Source organism: Aulonocara sp. 'chitande type north' Nkhata Bay, linkage group LG16, assembly GCF_057382095.1.
Source record: "Aulonocara sp. 'chitande type north' Nkhata Bay isolate Kocher_YH1m ecotype deep benthic linkage group LG16, A_spYH_male_GT1.1, whole genome shotgun sequence".
Lineage (NCBI taxonomy): Eukaryota > Metazoa > Chordata > Actinopteri > Cichliformes > Cichlidae > Aulonocara > Aulonocara sp. 'chitande type north' Nkhata Bay.
Window position 1 is genome coordinate 24,661,478 of NC_141359.1, and position 21,346 is coordinate 24,682,823.

General features: G+C 39.1%; 4 protein-coding genes across 5 annotated transcripts; 3 read left to right on the top strand and 1 right to left on the bottom strand.

Annotated features, from left to right (window-relative positions):
- Positions 1–58: 58 nt before the first annotated feature.
- On the bottom strand, positions 59–7,304 carry LOC147311601 (Golgi reassembly-stacking protein 2-like). 2 transcript variants are annotated; one of them, XM_086267281.1, is made up of 10 exons: positions 7,029–7,304; positions 5,447–5,527; positions 5,169–5,372; positions 4,983–5,069; positions 4,760–4,890; positions 3,547–3,679; positions 3,314–3,443; positions 3,029–3,112; positions 2,777–2,890; positions 59–778 (listed from the first exon to the last, which is right to left on the bottom strand). In XM_086267281.1, the coding sequence occupies exons 1-10, from the start codon at positions 7,287–7,289 to the stop codon at positions 570–572; spliced, it is 1,434 nt and encodes a 477-aa protein (XP_086123407.1). In that variant the 5' UTR covers positions 7,290–7,304; the 3' UTR covers positions 59–569. The 2 variants fall into 2 exon arrangements, with proteins under 2 accessions (XP_086123407.1, XP_086123406.1); XM_086267280.1 differs by having other exon boundaries at positions 4,760–4,893.
- A 2,366-nt stretch (positions 7,305–9,670) lies between these two features.
- On the top strand, positions 9,671–12,255 carry LOC147311602 (uncharacterized). The gene is made up of 2 exons (XM_086265668.1): positions 9,671–10,477; positions 12,111–12,255. The coding sequence occupies exons 1-2, from the start codon at positions 9,714–9,716 to the stop codon at positions 12,253–12,255; spliced, it is 909 nt and encodes a 302-aa protein (XP_086121794.1). The 5' UTR covers positions 9,671–9,713.
- Positions 12,256–12,279: 24 nt separating this feature from the next.
- On the top strand, positions 12,280–17,167 carry LOC147311603 (uncharacterized). The gene is made up of 2 exons (XM_086266777.1): positions 12,280–14,545; positions 16,176–17,167. The coding sequence occupies exons 1-2, from the start codon at positions 13,767–13,769 to the stop codon at positions 16,318–16,320; spliced, it is 924 nt and encodes a 307-aa protein (XP_086122903.1). The 5' UTR covers positions 12,280–13,766; the 3' UTR covers positions 16,321–17,167.
- Positions 17,168–17,290: 123 nt separating this feature from the next.
- LOC147311604 (uncharacterized) lies at positions 17,291–20,600 on the top strand. The gene is made up of 2 exons (XM_086266780.1): positions 17,291–18,610; positions 20,241–20,600. Exons 1-2 carry the CDS (start codon positions 17,832–17,834, stop codon positions 20,383–20,385), a joined length of 924 nt encoding a protein of 307 aa, XP_086122906.1. The 5' UTR covers positions 17,291–17,831; the 3' UTR covers positions 20,386–20,600.
- The last annotated feature ends 746 nt before the right edge of the window (positions 20,601–21,346 follow it).

Genomic DNA, 21,346 nt, shown 5'->3' on the forward strand with positions numbered 1-21,346 from the left:
ATTACATACTAGGATGCAGGTAAGATTCACAACAGATGAGAAAAACCAGAGGCTAACATTGAGAAAATACATCAGTTTAATCAAGGTAACAATATTTCACTTTACAAATAATTTCATACAATACAAGAAAACAATGTCTGCAATCCTGCAGCCAGCAAGCCTTGTTTTCTAATGGAAGATCCCCAGTAGTATAAGTTGAGCCCTCCCGTTAAGTAGTGTAATCCTTGAAGATGCGAAGATGCTGATTTGCACAATTTGAATAACCCATGTTCCATATTTTAAAAAGAATTTAAATGTCCTCTATCACAGAACAACTTAAACTCAAAAATGCTCTCAAAGTTCCTTTAACTGCCTTCAGACGCAGGGCTTTTCTTCTGACACACCATTTCCAGGACAAACTGGATGCCCTGCATTTAATACCAGTTCCATTCTTGCAGCCGAGCTCGCACAACAATCCTGATGGTCTGTTTGCACGTGGAATTTGTCAGCCGAGTGCTGGGGTGAATGGTCAGATTACACTGTAAAGACTCTACAGAGAGCATGCCAACATCTTCAATTTTTGCTTTCTGTTAAGATGAGTCTGCAGACATTGTAATATTTATTGATCCAGAGGTGGTCACTGATGGGGAGTTGGGGGTTTTGGCATGAAAACTGTTCATTAGCATAGTGGAAGCAGGCGAAGTACTGGCAAAGACTGGGGGTGAAACAAAGTTGGATAGGGGAGGAGTTGCACTGGGGGCAGCACCTGGCAGGTAAATTGCTGAAAGAGGTGGAAGACCTGCAGAAGATGACACAAAACCCTTCAGTTAGCAAAATTGTAATTTTACTTTAACAACATTAGCTCTTGGACACTACACTTCTACTTTTCCTGCCTGGAGACAACACTCAGTATTAAAGAAAAGGCTCAGACGGTGTTTGCTTCCATTTCAACCAATCCTGGAAAGATGCCTTTGTAAAGCACTTTCAATGAGGTGTGAGTCAGAATCCAGTTTCTGTGCAACAATGCATTTGAATATTAAAGGTAAGTTACTCTTCCACAACTTTAAAATGATCGACTTAGTAATTGGTTTAACCCTTTCACCCTTGGACGCCTACCAGGGGTAACCCTTTTCTGAACCGAACACTTTCGGTCATTTCAGGTTTGCTTCCAAAAACGAAATTTCTTGGTGTGCATCAAAAGTTAGTGAGGGTGATTTCTGCCTTGGTTGTCAAACCACATCTTAATGGATATATACTGTGGTGTCAACTCATCATTAAGGATACAGGGTGGTTATCAGATGTCATCTTTATGATAAGGGGATTGATTCTCAGTAAATCTTGAGAATAACTTTGAGTTCGGTATCTTGTCCAAGGATACTATGGCTTACAGATCGAGCCACCAACCTTCAGATTAGTTGATGATCTGCTACACTGATCTGCAGCTATCCCTTTTATAAGGTAAAAGAGTTAAAGGTCCTTTAGACTGCAGTTGCAAACATGTGGATGGGAGGAAAAGTAAAGGAAATGTTTTGACCCTTCCAGTTATGGATTCTAGTATGCCACGGGGGACAATTAAAAAGATTGATCACGATGGTAGTAGACTCTTCTATGATGACATTATCCATCTACATGGCTCAAGGGGTCAATAACATGCTTATGGAAATGATAACAATGAGAATTGTATCCTCACATTTCAAACTAATTGGACACCTCGGGGAGATTTTTAATTGACTTTAGTTCTCTCTATCATGAGTCCCAAATGAGGGAATATCTTTTGGAAGAATAGTATTCTAAAGACTAAACATTCAATGCAAAGACTAGTTGAAGCTTTTCTAGGAGGATGTCTTATACCCACACTATACTCAGTTTTACTTTTGTCATCTGTCAAGTCTCAAGAACATTTTGGCTAGTTCGAAACAGTTTACACAGGGGTCAGAGGTGAAGCTGGTTGTCTGCCAATCAGATGTTTGGTGGCTCGATCCCTGGCTCTTTCAATCCACTTGTCAGTTTATCCTTGGGCAAGATACTGAATCCAGACTTGACCCTGATGCTGTGTTTGAATGTTATAACCACGTAGACATAGATAACCCACATTTAATAACCAATTAATCAGAGGATCCAGTAAAATGACATAATACACTAGTCAACATGACACATCTGAAGTATGTGTCAAAGCCTAGAGGAAAAATATGAATGGACACAAACAATGGAGGCAAAAATAGAAATGTTTACAGAACTGTAAAAGAAGAAAACCTGTTTTTCTTTTTTTAAATACTTGTTTCCTCTTCCAACTGTTAGAATTTACCAGGTTGAACTGTTGGATACATCTTTGCACAATGTCTCTGTCACTTAACTGTGTTATGAAAAGATCATGTCAAGACTAGAAATGGGAGAAGGAGTGATGTTAATAAGTCAAACCTGTTCCAGAATTTTCAAGGACACTTAAAAGTCAGTCAATCTAAATCCTATAGCCAAGTTTCACTAAATCGCTGCTATCTCAATATTAAAAATAAACCCTTAAACATTTGTTTCTATAAACAAATGTTGGGAACACCAAAAACAGCGAGCCTGCCATCACACTTTTAAAAGCTAAAATGTTACTAAGCTGGGCGTGTTCCATCAAAGTCACTGAGTAGTAATAAACTGTATTTAGCTGGACTATTCTCAGCTGCCTGTGGTCGTTACACTGTACGTCTTTACAATACATTTCTAATTTGCATTGGATAGTAAGAAAGCAAAATATCAGCGTTAGCCTTTACATCCGAACCCAAGCATGCTTGACAGAACACATTTATACCTGCGGGCTGTATTCCAACTCCCGGTGGCAATGCATGACTCACATCTGGCAATGAGACATTTAGGTTTGGTAGATTAGGAAAAGGTGAAAGACCTCCAGGTAGGGGCATTACGCCTATGCAACAAAAAGAAAAGGGAGAAAAAATAGACAGGTGTAGCAGACTCGCATCATGGATCATAAAGTATGAATTTTACAGACTGTACTTGGCACAAAAACTGGGGAGCTATGAACACCCAATGTAATTTAACCAACCTGGTAGCGTTGGAGCAGGACTGACAGACAGTGGAACAGTTTGTGAGAGGGGTACTTGGTTGTGCAGCGGGACAGCAGGAACTCCTGAAATTATATAATCATATGTTTTATTACATGAGAAAGCGACAACAAGGAGGAGATATTATAGGTTTCTAAATGCCTTTAACTCTTGTTGTTCTGTTATTCCACTTAGGTTTCATTTGAACTACTAATTAATTTCCGTGAGATTTCATCCTCAGATCAGCTCAAATTGTAAATGCTAAAGAGTCAGAGAGGACAGTGTACCTGTATGACTGCTCAGGACCGATGTTGGGTTTGAGCTGACGGACAAGCTAGCGAGACCTTGCTCCAATCCCGTCGAAGCAGAAGACGACACAGCAATTGGAACAGTTGGAACGACGGCAGAGAGGTGGACCTGGTAACCAACAGTGTTTTGTACATTTTAACAAAAGCTGGAAGCCAGACAGCATCAAAATGAGATTTACTTCTGGATGCAGTTATTAAAGATGCCAACTTACCTCTGTGAAGCCATCTTTTGGTGAAGGAGGTGGTTCGTAATGAGTCTGTACTGGTAAACTGATCTTCTTACCCTCAGCAAATGGCAGGGTAGGTATCCTGTGCAGGTAACCGTAGCCAATCCCACAGCCTAGACTGCATGGCAGAAATAGAGCAATACTGTGAAGGGGCAGCATCAGAAACATTGTAAAAGAAAAACCTGACACTCAAATTACAGTAGAACTTTTTCAACAATCAAACCCACTGAAACTCAAGATACACCTAAACGTAGGGGTATCATTTTTCTTGGTGGAATGATTCATAACTTTCTACATGTGTAGCAGAAGTATACTCCATCACTTTCTTAGTACTGGGTTGAACCCACTTCTGCCTTTATAATTGCCTTAAATCTTCATGGCACAGATTCAAAAAAAGCACTGAAAACATTCCTCAGACACTCTGCTCCATATTAACATGATAGCACCAAACAGTTGCTGTAGATTTGCTGCATAACCATGATGAGAATCTCCCGTTCCACCACTTTGGATTGAGCTCTGAAACTCTGGAGGTCATTTAAGTGCGGGGAACTCATTGTCATGTTCAAGAAACCAGTTTAAGATGATGTGAGCTTTGTTACGTGTCACAGAGGATGGGTAGACTTACAGGGATGGATATGGTCAACAACGACAGGCCATAGCATTAACGGAAAAAAAAAAAAAAAGGTTCGTTGGTACTTAAAGTGTGCCAAACGGCAGGATGAATCCATGCTTTTGTGTTGTTTACACCAAGTTTTGACCCTATCATCTGAATGTTGCAGCAGAACTGACTCAATAATGGGAATCTTTTTCAAATCCTATAGTGTCTAATGTCTAAAGAGTTTGTGTTCTTAGCTTATTTGAGTTATTGATGCCTTGCTATCAGCTTGAAGCAGGCTGACCATTCTCCTCTGACCTCTGACATCAACAGAAGTTTCAGAAATACTCATTAGTCCATCTGGCACCAACAACCACACTAACAAAGGCAGCATATGGCTTTGCATTCAGCACTTATATATCAAACACAGTTTTTAAATCCAGAAATGAAAATAAAAACATAGCCTAGAACAAATTCTGCACTTAAATAAACTAGCAGGATTGACTGTAAACTCCTCTCTTACGTAATATCAAGAAAGCTCACAGATTTTAACCAGCAACAGAAACTGTGTGGATCTTTTTTTTTTTTTAGTGACTGTCATACCTGCCTTCTCCACCCCAGTCAGAGTTTGGGGTGATGACCACCTCGCGGCAGTTGTCTGCGTCTGTGTTGTAAACGTAGAGCTTTAGCTCCTTCCCTTCATGTGTTTCAATGAGGGAAAACAGATCTTCGCTCTGCTTAAAAACCACAAAAATACACATCAGGTTAACTTGTTCCTGGTTTAATTCCTGCATTAAAAAATAAAAATAAAATCTTAAGCAGGCACCTCAGTCATGGCGGTGTCCACTCCTATAATGTAGTCTGCATGCGGCCTCAAACCTGCCAGGGATGCAGGAGAATTCGGCTCCACTTCCTGGACTCAAAAACATGCAGCTATCAACACATGAGATCACAGAAATAAATAAGAACACCCCCCCAAAAAAAGCAGCCTCAGACAGAACCTAACACTCACCAAGACATGCCAAACATTTTCATTGGCTCCCTCGAAGCTGCAGAAGCGAATGCTGACTCCCAGAAGCCCCTGGCCGCCCCACATGTTGCTGGGCGTGACCGTCGTCTCCCGCACTGCCAGCGTCTTGCTGCTATACAACAACATCTTGACGGGCTTCTCCACGTTCATCTTCAGCAGCTCTTTCAGGGTGTCATTGTCCCTGTTCTGTAAAGAAACCAGTATATCCAAATGATTCCTAGGAATATCCGTGACTAACACTGACCTAACCGGAAACTCACCAGCCGAGTGTCGCAGATTGAGATGATAAAATCAAAGAATGGCTCCAGTCCCGCACGGCGACCGGGAGAATTCTCTTGCACCTACAGATTAGAAGGCGGTCAGAAGGTTTTCAAGTAAAGCAGGTTAATGCCAGTCTTTTAAATATCTGCACACAGGTCCTTGTCACAAAGGACGAGCAGCATTCAATGAAAACCTGTACATCTCTGTTTTGGCAAACACTCCTGTGTAGTTTAACATTCCTCTCACTGGTTTAAGACTAGTGTGTCAAGTGAGGTTTCCAAGAAGACTCATTAGTCTCCTTCTTGGAAACTAGCCTTAACTGGTTATTTTACTCCTTCTCACGTACAAAGTCTTGAATCTTCAGGGCATATTGTCTTTTAAGGACCTCATATTACCATAATAACCTAACAGAGCACTTCACTCTCAGATGGCTGGGTTACTTCTGATACCAAAAGTTTCCAAAGTAGAATAGGAGGCCAAGCCTTCAGGTATCAGGCCGCTCTCTTTCTTTTCACGGTTTGGATTTAGGAGACAGGCATCCTCTCTACATTTAACATTAGCTTCAAACTGGCCTTTTTTTGATAAAACCACTAAAACCATCCCTTTGCTATGCCGCTATAGGTTCAGGGCTGGTGTGGGACTGCCTGTGATGCACTCTTTCTTATCTCCACTCCCCAGGTGTTTATTTTCCTTCCTCCCTTTCTTAGTATCCTTCCCACCATCATCTAGGTACGCCTAGAGCTGATCACCTGTTTGTTGGGGCAAGTGTTTTTATGAGTTGTTGTTGTCTTATTGCAACTTCGTGTCCCTGAATTGTATTTAAAGTATCTTTTTAAGAATTTTTAAAGGCTTTTCTAAAACAAACTGAGCTAATGACCCACTGTGAATGAATTATGTTCAAAGTGATCCTTTTTTCTTAATGATCCTTGATCAGTGGGTCTGATTGGACACAGATCTTTGAAGCACAAAATGCAAACATTTAGCATTTTACTTTTAGTGTGGCCCATTTTCCCTGCGTGTAATCTGGTGATGAAACTCTTTAAAAGCTTGGACTGACTGGTGGAGTATAACGTTTTCAAATGAAAACAGTCACACACACCCATTTCCATAAATCACGTATAGCAGCCACACCGGTTATTCTGGCATCATCCAGTCTGCTGGGGAGTGAGGGGACATCTGCTGATTGTCTCACAAACTGCACGTCTGAATGACAATTAACCGTGTCCAGTTTCTAATATGGATATATATCATTTAAACAGTGTAGACCGAGAGGCTATTAGCAAGCTCACACATCAGCGGTTGGTGCTAGAGAGTGGGCGTAGCAGGAGCTTCCATTCAAAGGCGGGGACAGCTAGCCGTTTACAATAAAGACAACGAGCTATGTGAAGAGATTTCTGGGTGTGTCCGAGTCCTCCTCGGGGTCTGTGTCAAACACAAGTCTCTACTAGCATCAGCATTTAGCCAGTAGTAGAGGTCGCTTCCTCTAAAGGAAAAATAACCCTTCTATCCTATCGTTAGCTGCTCCTCCGCGGGCTAACAGGAGGTCACAGTCCGTACGTCCACATTAAAATGTTCTCTTACCCTGAGGACGTGGTATCCCTCTTTGCCTCCACCTGGTATCTCGACGCTCGGAGAGCCTCCCATGCTTCCCCGAGTGCGACAGTCAGGGTGGGACTGACACCTGTGCTGGTTAGTTAGGTGATTAGTTAGCAGGCGGCTCGGATCATGCCGCGTTTCCTGTGGCTTTGGTTTCCCAGGACTTCCGCTCATGAGGATGATGATGATAGTGAAGAGGAGGAGGAGCGGGAGGTGCATCCCTCTGTGGTAGCAGGGTTTCATCATCTGTGTCTTTTGAGGTCTGATTATTTGTAAAGTAATAAGATTATGGGCGGAGAGGCTTTAAATCTGGGTGCTTCAGGGCAGGGGGACCTAATGAGGACGATATTTTGGTGTAATTTCAAATAAGATGTTTCCTGCCTGTGAGCTTTTGCAAAATATGTTTGTTGGCCTTCATTATTTTAGCATAATATTAAATATTCTTAAATAACCGGGTTTATTAAGGGCGCAAAACCCAGGGGCAAGTAGTCTGAATCCATGGTGGTTATAAAATATAAATCATGACATATGCGATGCATTGTGGGGAAGCAGGTTAAGCACATGAAGGGGGAAAAGTCTCCCAGCAGATATATACTTTTAACTTAATCTAGCCACTTTCTTGTGAGGCAAGTCAAACAAGAGAAGCCCAGGTCATGTCTCAACATGAGCAGTGTGACTGGTAACACCTCCATGAGCCAGCTGGTTGTGAAAACAAGGGATTCTGCTCTGTGTGCACAGTTGAAAGTCGGAAACAGCCTCTTCCACCTCCAGATCACGTAGTCTACCTCACCAGCAGGACTTGACTCATGACTAAAAATGTCCTCTTTCTCACTGACATTTTCAGATTAGGAAACCAGACAGTGTGGAGAACAGGAAAGACTGAAATAAGACAGGACGTCACACCCAGTTTCAAGCTTGTCACGTGCCGTGTGTTTGCTTAATTGTTTTTAGTGATAGTTTCATTTAGTTGAAATCATTTGAATCTCTTGGGTTGTCAGTTTCAAATCATGTCTGGTGTCGTTGTTTGCACTTGTTGTTTGCTGTTCTTAAATAAAGTGACTTATGATATTTAAGGTTTGTGGCCTTTCAAAGTTTGTCTGGGGATGTTTTATTCATGCTGAGATTCACCAAATTAAGCGTGAGGTCACATTTTGACAATCGTAATTTAAAAAAATGTGCTGTAGTCCAGTTAAGGCTTCTTTTGCAAATGACCAACCCATGCACCATGAAGATAGAGGGATTTAGTTTGCAGTGCTGTTTGACTAATGCTGAGGATTTTGAATTGTGGATAATTTGTATTTCAATTACATATTATATACATTTTGTGGCTTAAAATTCCAAAAATTGGAGAATTGGTGCATTACTGCTGCATTACTGCCTTCTGCAAACACAGTATCAGTTGTCATGCTTTGCCAAAGAGCACGGTGCTACAGTTTAAGATCCTGTCCTGTCACCTTCTGTAACATCAACTTGACTGAGAAATGTCTGTAGAATTCTTAGTTTATTCACATCATGGCTGATTTCATTTCAGTATAGCTCTGCCAGAGCAGATAGGAGAGACCGAAGATGAAAAAAACTATCTCTATGATCAAACTGTGATGGGAGAGATCATCAGCTCTATAAAGAGCATGAGCTCACCGAGTAGATTAATGCATATAAATTTGAATATCTCTGTAGTGCAGCAGCTCTTATCAAATAATTTGAAATAAACTTGCTCGGCGCTGTTATTCCCCTCATCAGTCATCAGTTATCCTGTCAGTCTCCAGATCCACAAGAGCTCACCCTGATCGTGTGTCTATGCAGGCTGTAAGCTGGATTGTGATGTAAGACAGGAAGTCAGGCTTTACTCTAATAAATTCTGAGAATAATGTTTTATTCTTTATACTGAAATAATAAAAATACAAATAAGGATTGCAATTTAATTCTGATTTTACAGTTTATTTCATGTAAAAAAAACAATTAGGAAACAGTGAAAATGGAAAAGAAATTCAGTTTTCTTAATTATGAAAATACTGAAATGTGTATAACAAGTTTTTAAAAAACTCACACGTTTCCAAGGAAACAACAGAAAAGTTTAACACATACGCAAATGCAAATATTACTAATGTTCCCAGTAGGTTCTGCTATGCTTTATGTTTAGGACTAAAAGGCAAGCTATGGGATGTAGCAGTAATTGTCGTAAGCTGTCAACATTCACATGTATATTTTTTTAATGATACAAAAACTTCTTAAAATCCTGCTCAGTCTTTGCATTTTAGGGATGGTAAGCATTCAACCTGCTAAACATCAGCATGTCATATTAGAAAGCATTCAGCTCCAAGCAGACTATAAGAACCGCATCACAGGGCTGCAAGAGCAACATTCCTGCATTAGTAATTAAACCAAACAATAAGATGCTCAGTAAGAATTCTGTTTGCTGATGTAAAAGATGGAAAACATTTTTAGTTATGCATTTTTTTCTCTTAGACAATCAGTATTTTTTCTGTTGTTAGATGACTGTGACTTTAAACTTATAAGGTATTAGTTAAACCCCGCCCCCAAACCTTTGAAGGTTCAACGTCAAAGAAAAGTGGATGACGTCACAGTGGCTGCAGCCGAACGTGGGCGGGGCTTAAACCTATATAAAGGAGCCGTCCAGACTCCCAAGCATTTGGTTTACAAAGAGCACACATGCCTAGTCCAACTCCAACCAGCCAACAATTTATTTCCTCTTCTACATTTCAGAGTCAGAGAAATAGTAATACAAACTTAAACATGACAACTCCACACAGTAACACCTCAGTGGAAACATGGAAGTCCTTAAGTGACCACTTTTTTGGTACAATTGTACCACAGTGGCAATCTCTGCAGTTCAACCCAGAGTACTGCAACACTGAGCTGCCTTCCACTTTGCTGAAAGACATGTTGAAACTTTGTTCCATGTTAGAGGATGCAATGGACACAACCGTGGAGAAGGGAGATCCAGTGTCCACGCAGACTGATGAGGCCTGTCTTCACTCAGTGCACACAGAGTCCCCTGAGAAAACAGAAGAAACAGGAGCAAAGGACAGCATCCTGAAAGAAATTTCTGTAGATGACCACGGTGATAATGAAGAAACAGAAACTCCAGGACTGGAGGACTCTTCAGACTCAAAAAACCTCAAGCTGCATTTGACTGCAGAGGAGAGCAGTCTTGATAAAACATCCACAGCTGACAGTGAAATATCACTGCATCGTGCACCAACGCCACCTAACATATATCTAAATGTTTTTATTGGTTTTAGTGATTCATCTGAGGAAGAAGCGTCTGTGTCGTCCCAGATGTTTCTTCCTCAAACCCTCACCGCAGCCACAGTAGAACCGAAGAAGAGCTTTTTGAAGAAAAACTACTCAAAAGACTTGGACAACATAGAAGCTTCCCCCCTGGAAAAGCCTGTGACGAAAACACTACATAGGTCAGTCCATAAGTCTGATTCAGATTTTGGTTCTTATGATGTCACTCTGGCATCTGATTATCTGTCTGAAGAAAAGATTTGTGTTTATAAAGTTATTCAGTTGGTAGTTTCAGAGGCCGCAGGCAAAGCCTCGTCTAAATACAAGGACTTCACACGGTGCCACAACTCCGACTCTATCAGCGATCGCCTGCTTGAAAAAATCTGGCCTCAGATTGACGAGAGGGATTTGGATCTATCTCCAAAAAGGCTGACCAATATCAACAAGGACATTTTCACCAATCTTTGCAAAGCACATAACTGCAAGGAGAAGTATTTGATTTTATGTCTGAGGGAACAGCTTGACGATATTACTGTCCCAACATTTACAAAACACCTGTTGGCCTTACCAAAAAGAGTACTCACTATATATAAAAACCGAGAAGAGTACGTAAAAGTTGTTGAAACCTTCACTAAAGATTTGGTTCTGCACGCTATAAGCAACGCAAATGAGGCAGGGAAATTGCCTCCAGGTGCAGATAAAGCCATCATGAACAGGTTTACCCACAGGATTTGGGCTAAAATTTTGTCCCAAAAGCTTAAAATGTCCTTAGAGAACACTGAAGAAGTCAGTGTGAAAGTGTACAATGAACTCCGGCAAAAGTGGAAAAATCCAAACACTGTCCTGGAGTTAATGTTTAATGGCCAAGACAATATTGAAAACGTGATTGTCAAAAGTTTCAAAAGAAATGCCCCATTGAAGAGACCTAATTTCTTCTCTAGGGTTTTCTCACGAACACGTTAAAGTTTACCTGACACCTGCATCTAAAAAGCTGCGTTTTCAAAAATACCTGGGTACATGTGGACGTAGCCTAGATGCATTACATTTTTATTATAATTCTTCATTGTTAATGTTAAAACCAGACTACTTTAAAATAATTGTCTCATGAACCACCTGGTTGATAATAATTTCACCACATTACATTATAGCATTTTTCTGTCCTTTATCCCGTCTTCTTCCTTCTCTCACCCCAACCGGTCGCAGCAGATGGCCGCCCCTCCCTGAGCCTGGTTCTGCTGGAGGTTTCTTCCTGTTAAAAGGGAGTTTTTCCTTCCCACTGTCGCCAAAGTGCTTGCTCACAGGGGGTCATATGATTGTTGGGTTCTGTACTATTGTAGGGTCTACCTTACAATAGAAAGCGCCTTGAGGCAACTGTTGTTGTGATTAGGCGCTATATAAATAAAATTGAATTGAATTCAAATAAAAATGAATAAAAGAAAAAAGTTTTAAAAGTGTACTTAGTTTTATTTGCTGTCAATTTGCCTAGAATGGAATATCAGATTAGAACGGCCTCTAAAATATAATATTTAATTTATTAAATAAATCAAATGATTTACAGAAAATAAAATTCAAAAACACTTTCATTTTCACTGTATCTGTATGGCTATAGAGGAGCTGTTATTATTTTGCCTGTTTGTCAGTGCTGGTACGAACCCCGTTGGTGCTGTGTTGATCCTTTTGCAGAGGTTTGAAGTTTCTTTCGATAAATCTGAGTCAGTTTGGGTCGATGCTCAGTGTATTTTTCCACAACAATCTTGGTGACGAGGATGAGATTTCTTGAGTGATTTTTGTTCTCTACTTTCATTTTGATTCCAGGAAACCTGCAGGTAGACTCAATGAGTCTGAAAGAGCGCTTATGTCCGAGCAAAGTATGGAGAAGGCGAGTGCGTGGCAACTGAGATCAGACAGAGTCACCGCTGAAATCGCAATTATTAAAGAATCCAGAGTGGAGAGCAGCTGAGACCAACTTGAATTTCAGATTTTATTGAGGGTTTTTAAGGGGCAAGTATGATTAAGAACTGTAAAGTTACCCGGCGTTTGGTAAGGGTGTCAGCCATTCAGAGAAGTTCTGTAAACCGACAAGCACCTGATCAAACTACAAGGGTGCGCCTTGAGAGGTTCAAAGGTTTATTTTTATTCTTTTCATTGTTGGTTGTGGACATCTTAACTGTATAAACAACACACTGATTATACAGTTAAGATGTCCTTTTGTAATAATTACAGTTGGACCAAAATCAGCTCACAAAATGCTATAAGAAAGAAATGTTTTGATAAAATATAAAGTGTGGTAAGTGATAGTAAAATAATGAAATATATAAGAAAGTCAAATGTGTAAAATTATAAAATAATATTGCAAAACCTAGTATGAACCATAACTAAGGTTAAATTACTATGATGTCCGCCCCAAATTTGTCAACAGATGCTGGGATCACCAAAAATAGTGCCAGGAGTTTCATACAGATGTGGTGAGAAGTTTAGAGGCTCTTATAATGATTATGAATATTATATTGTAGTTTGGGGCTTTTAATGATTTCTCTAACTTTACAGTATACATTTTAATGACTTTAAAAAGGAAGAATTGGGTGCAGAAGTTTGAATTTATTCACACAGGGTAAAAAGTATACATACAAGCTCAAGTATACCCATATGGAAAAGAAATAGAAAAAACTTATAAAAGACTTGCATAAGATGTGGCCTACTTCATATAGTGAATCATATCAGGCTTATGCGATTCACTCATGAAGGTGGCCACTTTCTCATTACTTTCATATATTGTTTTAGTAAGTATCCAAAATATACAAGTTTCATGTATATAATTTTTCAAGGGATCTTATATCTGTTTTCACTCTTGTATGCTTTTCATACAAGTTTCACACAAGACAGATACAGACTTTATAAGATTTATGTATATATCGTTTCCATATGGGTATGCATGCACCCCACCTTAAGCTATATTAAGATAACAATGAATTAATATCAGTAGATAGGAATACAAACTTCAGTCTAAGTAAAAACAAACCCCAACAACTTTTAATCGTACTCAGCTTGAATCTGAATAAAAAGAAGCAAAATAAAAAATATCTATGTCCTGATGCCTACATTAAAATTTAGGGAACACCTAAAATGTCCAATTGTAATTTGATATACAATGAAAAATTACAGTCTTTGAATTATGCATTTATTTAAGCAAATACAAAATAATTTGAAAATATCATGTGGTGAAATTATTATTAACCAGTCTGCTTTAAGAACAACATTTACAATGGGTAATTTAAATTAATAGTTTATGCCATTTAAATGTCATGCAGCTGTGTCAGAGATTAGCTTAAACCCCGCCCCCAAACCTTTGAAGGTTCAACGTCAAAGAAAAGTGGATGACGTCACAGTGGCTGCAGCCGAACGTGGGCGGGGCTTAAACCTATATAAAGGAGCCGTCCAGACTCTCAAGCATTTGGTTTACAAAGAGCACACATGCCTAGTCCAACTCCAACCAGCCAACAATTTATTTCCTCTTCTACATTTCAGAGTCAGAGAAATAGTAATACAAACTTAAACATGACAACTCCACACAGTAACACCTCAGTGGAAACATGGAAGTCCTTAAGTGACCACTTTTTTGGTACAATTGTACCACAGTGGCAATCTCTGCAGTTCAACCCAGAGTACTGCAACACTGAGCTGCCTTCCACTTTGCTGAAAGACATGTTGAAACTTTGTTCCATGTTAGTGGATGCAATGGACACAACCGTGGAGAAGGGAGATGCAGTGTCCACGCAGAATAATGAGCCTTCTCTTCACTCAGTGCACACAGAGTCCCCTGAGAAAACAGAAGAAACAGGAGCAAAGGACAGCATCCTGAAAGAAATTTCTGTAGATGACCACGGTGATAATGAAGAAACAGAAACTCCAGGACTGGAGGACTCTTCAGACTCAAAAAACCTCAAGCTGCATTTGACTGCAGAGGAGAGCAATCTTGATGAACCATCCACAGATGACAGTGAAAACAGAGAAATTCTAACACTGCATCGTGTACCTGCACCACCTTGCATATATCCAGATATTTTAATAGGTTTCAGCTGTGAGTCATCTGAGGAAGAAGCGTCTGTGTCATCCCAGAGGTTTCCTCCTCAAACCCTCACCGCAGCCACAGTAGAACCGAAGAAGAGCTGTTTGAAGGAAAACTACTCAAAAGACTTGGACAACATAGAAGCTTCCCCCCTGGAAAAGCCTGTGAAGAAAACACTACATAGGTCAGTCCATAAGTCTGATTCAGATTTTGGTTCTTATGATGTCACTCTGGCATCTGATTATCTGTCTGAAGAAAAGATTTGTGTTTATAAAGTTATTCAGTTGGTAGTTTCAGAGGCCGCAGGCAAAGCCTCGTCTAAATACAAGGACTTCACACGGTGCCACAACTCCGACTCTATCAGCGATCGCCTGCTTGAAAAAATCTGGCCTCAGATTGACGAGAGGGATTTGGATCTATCTCCAAAAAGGCTGACCAATATCAACAAGGACATTTTCACCAATCTTTGCAAAGCACATAACTGCAGGGAGAAGTATTTGATTTTATATCTGAGCGAACGGCTTGACGATATTACTGTCCCAACATTTACAAAACACCTGTTGGCCTTACCAAAAAGAGTACTCACTATATATAAAAACCGAGAAGAGTACGTAAAAGTTGTTGAAAGCTTCACTAAAGATTTGGTTCTGCACGCTATAAGCAACGCAAATGAGGCAAGGAAATTGCCTCCAGGGGCAGATAAAGCCATCATGAACAGGTTTACCCACAGGATTTGGGCTAAAATTTTGTCCCAAAAGCTTAAAATGTCCTTAGAGAACACTGAAGAAGTCAGTGTGAAAGTGTACAATGAACTCCGGCAAAAGTGGAAAAATCCAAACACTGTCCTGGAGTTAATGTTTAATGGCCAAGACAATATTGAAAACGTGATTGTCAAAAGTTTCAAAAGAAATGCCCCATTGAAGAGACCTAATTTCTTCTCTAGGGTTTTCTCACGAACACGTTAAAGTTTACCTGACACCTGCATCTAAAAAGCTGCGTTTTCAAAAATACCTGGGTACATGTGGACGTAGCCTAGATGCATTACATTTTTATTATAATTCTTCATTGTTAATGTTAAAACCAGACTACTTTAAAATAATTGTCTCATGAACCACCTGGTTGATAATAATTTCACCACATTACATTATAGCATTTTTCTGTCCTTTATTCCGTCTTCCTTCTCTCACCCCAACCGGTCGCAGCAGATGGCCGCCCCTCCCTGAGCCTGGTTCTGCTGGAGGTTTCTTCCTGTTAAAAGGGAGTTTTTCCTTCCCACTGTCGCCAAAGTGCTTGCTCACAGGGGGTCATATGATTGTTGGGTTCTGTACTATTGTAGGGTCTACCTTACAATAGAAAGCGCCTTGAGGCAACTGTTGTTGTGATTAGGCGCTATATAAATAAAATTGAATTGAATTCAAATAAAAATGAATAAAAGAAAAAAGTTTTAAAAGTGTACTTAGTTTTATTTGCTGTCAATTTGCCTAGAATGGAATATCAGATTAGAACGGCCTCTAAAATATAATATTTAATTTATTAAATAAATCAAATGATTTACAGAAAATAAAATTCAAAAACACTTTCATTTTCACTGTATCTGTATGGCTATAGAGGAGCTGTTATTATTTTGCCTGTTTGTCAGTGCTGGTACGAACCCCGTTGGTGCTGTGTTGATCCTTTTGCAGAGGTTTGAAGTTTCTTTCGATAAATCTGAGTCAGTTTGGGTCGATGCTCAGTGTATTTTTCCACAACAATCTTGGTGACGAGGATGAGATTTCTTGAGTGATTTTTGTTCTCTACTTTCATTTTGAGTCCAGGAAACCTGCAGGTAGACTCAATGAGTCTGAAAGAGCGCTTATGTCTGAGCAAAGTATGGAGAAGGCGAGTGCGTGGCAACTGAGATCAGACAGAGTCACCGCTGAAATCTCAATTATTAAAGAATCCAGAGTGGAGAGCAGCTGAGACCAACTTGAATTTCAGATTTTATTGAGGGTTTTTAAGGGGCAAGTATGATTAAGAACTGTAAAGTTACCCGGCGTTTGGTAAGGGTGTCAGCCATTCAGAGAAGTTCTGTAAACCGACAAGCACCTGATCAAACTACAAGGGTGCGCCTTGAGAGGTTCAAAGGTTTATTTTTATTCTTTTCATTGTTGGTTGTGGACATCTTAACTGTATAAACAACACACTGATTATACAGTTAAGATGTCCTTTTGTAATAATTACAGTTGGACCAAAATCAGCTCACAAAATGCTATAAGAAAGAAATGTTTTGATAAAATATAAAGTGTGGTAAGTGATAGTAAAATAATGAAATATATAAGAAAGTCAAATGTGTAAAATTATAAAATAATATTGCAAAACCTAGTATGAACCATAACTAAGGTTAAATTACTATGATGTCCGCCCCAAATTTGTCAACAGATGCTGGGATCACCAAAAATAGTGCCAGGAGTTTCATACAGATGTGGTGAGAAGTTTAGAGGCTCTTATAATGATTATGAATATTATATTGTAGTTTGGGGCTTTTAATGATTTCTCTAACTTTACAGTATACATTTTAATGACTTTAAAAAGGAAGAATTGGGTGCAGAAGTTTGAATTTATTCACACAGGGTAAAAAGTATACATACAAGCTCAAGTATACCCATATGGAAAAGAAATAGAAAAAACTTATAAAAGACTTGCATAAGATGTGGCCTACTTCATATAGTGAATCATATAAGGCTTATGCGATTCACTCATGAAGGTGGCCACTTTCTCATTACTTTCATATATTGTTTTAGTAAGTATCCAAAATATACAAGTTTCATGTATATAATTTTTCATGGGATCTTATATCTGTTTTCACTCTTGTATGCTTTTCATACAAGTTTCACACAAGACAGATACAGACTTTATAAGATTTATGTATATATCATTTCCATATGGGTATGCATGCACCCCACCTTAAGCTATATTAAGATAACAATGAATTAATATCAGTAGATAGGAATACAAACTTCAGTCTAAGTAAAAACAAACCCCAACAACTTTTAATCGTACTCAGCTTGAATCTGAATAAAAAGAAGCAAAATAAAAAATATCTATGTCCTGATGCCTACATTAAAATTTAGGGAACACCTAAAATGTCCAATTGTAATTTGATATACAATGAAAAATTACAGTCTTTGAATTATGCATTTATTTAAGCAAATACAAAATAATTTGAAAATATCATGTGGTGAAATTATTATTAACCAGTCTGCTTTAAGAACAACATTTACAATGGGTAATTTAAATTAATAGTTTATGCCATTTAAATGTCATGCAGCTGTGTCAGAGATTAGCTTAAACCCCGCCCCCAAACCTTTGAAGGTTCAACGTCAAAGAAAAGTGGATGACGTCACAGTGGCTGCAGCCGAACGTGGGCGGGGCTTAAACCTATATAAAGGAGCCGTCCAGACTCTCAAGCATTTGGTTTACAAAGAGCACACATGCCTAGTCCAACTCCAACCAGCCAACAATTTATTTCCTCTTCTACATTTCAGAGTCAGAGAAATAGTAATACAAACTTAAACATGACAACTCCACACAGTAACACCTCAGTGGAAACATGGAAGTCCTTAAGTGACCACTTTTTTGGTACAATTGTACCACAGTGGCAATCTCTGCAGTTCAACCCAGAGTACTGCAACACTGAGCTGCCTTCCACTTTGCTGAAAGACATGTTGAAACTTTGTTCCATGTTAGTGGATGCAATGGACACAACCGTGGAGAAGGGAGATGCAGTGTCCACGCAGAATAATGAGCCTTCTCTTCACTCAGTGCACACAGAGTCCCCTGAGAAAACAGAAGAAACAGGAGCAAAGGACAGCATCCTGAAAGAAATTTCTGTAGATGACCACGGTGATAATGAAGAAACAGAAACTCCAGGACTGGAGGACTCTTCAGACTCAAAAAACCTCAAGCTGCATTTGACTGCAGAGGAGAGCAATCTTGATGAACCATCCACAGATGACAGTGAAAACAGAGAAATTCTAACACTGCATCGTGTACCTGCACCACCTTGCATATATCCAGATATTTTAATAGGTTTCAGCTGTGAGTCATCTGAGGAAGAAGCGTCTGTGTCATCCCAGAGGTTTCCTCCTCAAACCCTCACCGCAGCCACAGTAGAACCGAAGAAGAGCTGTTTGAAGGAAAACTACTCAAAAGACTTGGACAACATAGAAGCTTCCCCCTTGGAAAAGCCTGTGAAGAAAACACTACATAGGTCAGTCCATAAGTCTGATTCAGATTTTGGTTCTTATGATGTCACTCTGGCATCTGATTATCTGTCTGAAGAAAAGATTTGTGTTTATAAAGTTATTCAGTTGGTAGTTTCAGAGGCCGCAGGCAAAGCCTCGTCTAAATACAAGGACTTCACACGGTGCCACAACTCCGACTCTATCAGCGATCGCCTGCTTGAAAAAATCTGGCCTCAGATTGACGAGAGGGATTTGGATCTATCTCCAAAAAGGCTGACCAATATCAACAAGGACATTTTCACCAATCTTTGCAAAGCACATAACTGCAGGGAGAAGTATTTGATTTTATATCTGAGCGAACGGCTTGACGATATTACTGTCCCAACATTTACAAAACACCTGTTGGCCTTACCAAAAAGAGTACTCACTATATATAAAAACCGAGAAGAGTACGTAAAAGTTGTTGAAAGCTTCACTAAAGATTTGGTTCTGCACGCTATAAGCAACGCAAATGAGGCAAGGAAATTGCCTCCAGGGGCAGATAAAGCCATCATGAACAGGTTTACCCACAGGATTTGGGCTAAAATTTTGTCCCAAAAGCTTAAAATGTCCTTAGAGAACACTGAAGAAGTCAGTGTGAAAGTGTACAATGAACTCCGGCAAAAGTGGAAAAATCCAAACACTGTCCTGGAGTTAATGTTTAATGGCCAAGACAATATTGAAAACGTGATTGTCAAAAGTTTCAAAAGAAATGCCCCATTGAAGAGACCTAATTTCTTCTCTAGGGTTTTCTCACGAACACGTTAAAGTTTACCTGACACCTGCATCTAAAAAGCTGCGTTTTCAAAAATACCTGGGTACATGTGGACGTAGCCTAGATGCATTACATTTTTATTATAATTCTTCATTGTTAATGTTAAAACCAGACTACTTTAAAATAATTGTCTCATGAACCACCTGGTTGATAATAATTTCACCACATTACATTATAACATTTTTCTGTCCTTTATTCCGTCTTCCTTCTCTCACCCCAACCGGTCGCAGCAGATGGCCGCCCCTCCCTGAGCCTGGTTCTGCTGGAGGTTTCTTCCTGTTAAAAGGGAGTTTTTCCTTCCCACTGTCGCCAAAGTGCTTGCTCACAGGGGGTCATATGATTGTTGGGTTCTGTACTATTGTAGGGTCTACCTTACAATAGAAAGCGCCTTGAGGCAACTGTTGTTGTGATTAGGCGCTATATAAATAAAATTGAATTGAATTCAAATAAAAATGAATAAAAGAAAAAAGTTTTAAAAGTGTACTTAGTTTTATTTGCTGTCAATTTGCCTAGAATGGAATATCAGATTAGAACGGCCTCTAAAATATAATATTTAATTTATTAAATAAATCAAATGATTTACAGAAAATAAAATTCAAAAACACTTTCATTTTCACTGTATCTGTATGGCTATAGAGGAGCTGTTATTATTTTGCCTGTTTGTCAGTGCTGGTACGAACCCCGTTGGTGCTGTGTTGATCCTTTTGCAGAGGTTTGAAGTTTCTTTCGATAAATCTGAGTCAGTTTGGGTCGATGCTCAGTGTATTTTTCCACAACAATCTTGGTGACGAGGATGAGATTTCTTGAGTGATTTTTGTTCTCTACTTTCATTTTGATTCCAGGAAACCTGCAGGTAGACTCAATGAGTCTGAAAGAGCGCTTATGTCTGAGCAAAGTATGGAGAAGGCGAGTGCGTGGCAACTGAGATCAGACAGAGTCACCGCTGAAATCTCAATTATTAAAGAATCCAGAGTGGAGAGCAGCTGAGACCAACTTGAATTTCAGATTTTATTGAGGGTTTTTAAGGGGCAAGTATGATTAAGAACTGTAAAGTTACCCGGCGTTTGGTAAGGGTGTCAGCCATTCAGAGAAGTTCTGTAAACCGACAAGCACCTGATCAAACTACAAGGGTGCGCCTTGAGAGGTTCAAAGGTTTATTTTTATTCTTTTCATTGTTGGTTGTGGACATCTTAACTGTATAAACAACACACTGATTATACAGTTAAGATGTCCTTTTGTAATAATTACAGTTGGACCAAAATCAGCTCACAAAATGCTATAAGAAAGAAATGTTTTGATAAAATATAAAGTGTGGTAAGTGATAGTAAAATAATGAAATATATAAGAAAGTCAAATGTGTAAAATTATAAAATAATATTGCAAAACCTAGTATGAACCATAACTAAGGTTAAATTACTATGATGTCCGCCCCAAATTTGTCAACAGATGCTGGGATCACCAAAAATAGTGCCAGGAGTTTCATACAGATGTGGTGAGAAGTTTAGAGGCTCTTATAATGATTATGAATATTATATTGTAGTTTGGGGCTTTTAATGATTTCTCTAACTTTACAGTATACATTTTAATGACTTTAAAAAGGAAGAATTGGGTGCAGAAGTTTGAATTTATTCACACAGGGTAAAAAGTATACATACAAGCTCAAGTATACCCATATGGAAAAGAAATAGAAAAAACTTATAAAAGACTTGCATAAGATGTGGCCTACTTCATATAGTGAATCATATCAGGCTTATGCGATTCACTCATGAAGGTGGCCACTTTCTCATTACTTTCATATATTGTTTTAGTAAGTATCCAAAATATACAAGTTTCATGTATATAATTTTTCATGGGATCTTATATCTGTTTTCACTCTTGTATGCTTTTCATACAAGTTTCACACAAGACAGATACAGACTTTATAAGATTTATGTATATATCGTTTCCA

Coding starts and splice junctions, on each gene's coding strand:
- LOC147311601 (XM_086267280.1), bottom strand. CDS start 7,289: ATGATGAAACCCTGCTACCACAGAGGGATGCACCTCCCGCTCCTCCTC. Junction 4,894..4,982: donor TGGACACCGCCATGACTGAG/GTGCCTGCTTAA, acceptor GTGGTTTTTAAG/CAGAGCGAAGATCTGTTTTC. Junction 3,113..3,313: donor GGTCCTGAGCAGTCATACAG/GTACACTGTCCT, acceptor ATATAATTTCAG/GAGTTCCTGCTGTCCCGCTG.
- LOC147311604 (XM_086266780.1), top strand. CDS start 17,832: ATGCCTAGTCCAACTCCAACCAGCCAACAATTTATTTCCTCTTCTACA. Junction 18,611..20,240: donor GTGAAGAAAACACTACATAG/GTCAGTCCATAA, acceptor TTTTGATTCCAG/GAAACCTGCAGGTAGACTCA.
- LOC147311602 (XM_086265668.1), top strand. CDS start 9,714: ATGCCTAGTCCAACTCCAACCAGCCAACAATTTATTTCCTCTTCTACA. Junction 10,478..12,110: donor GTGACGAAAACACTACATAG/GTCAGTCCATAA, acceptor TTTTGATTCCAG/GAAACCTGCAGGTAGACTCA.
- LOC147311603 (XM_086266777.1), top strand. CDS start 13,767: ATGCCTAGTCCAACTCCAACCAGCCAACAATTTATTTCCTCTTCTACA. Junction 14,546..16,175: donor GTGAAGAAAACACTACATAG/GTCAGTCCATAA, acceptor TTTTGAGTCCAG/GAAACCTGCAGGTAGACTCA.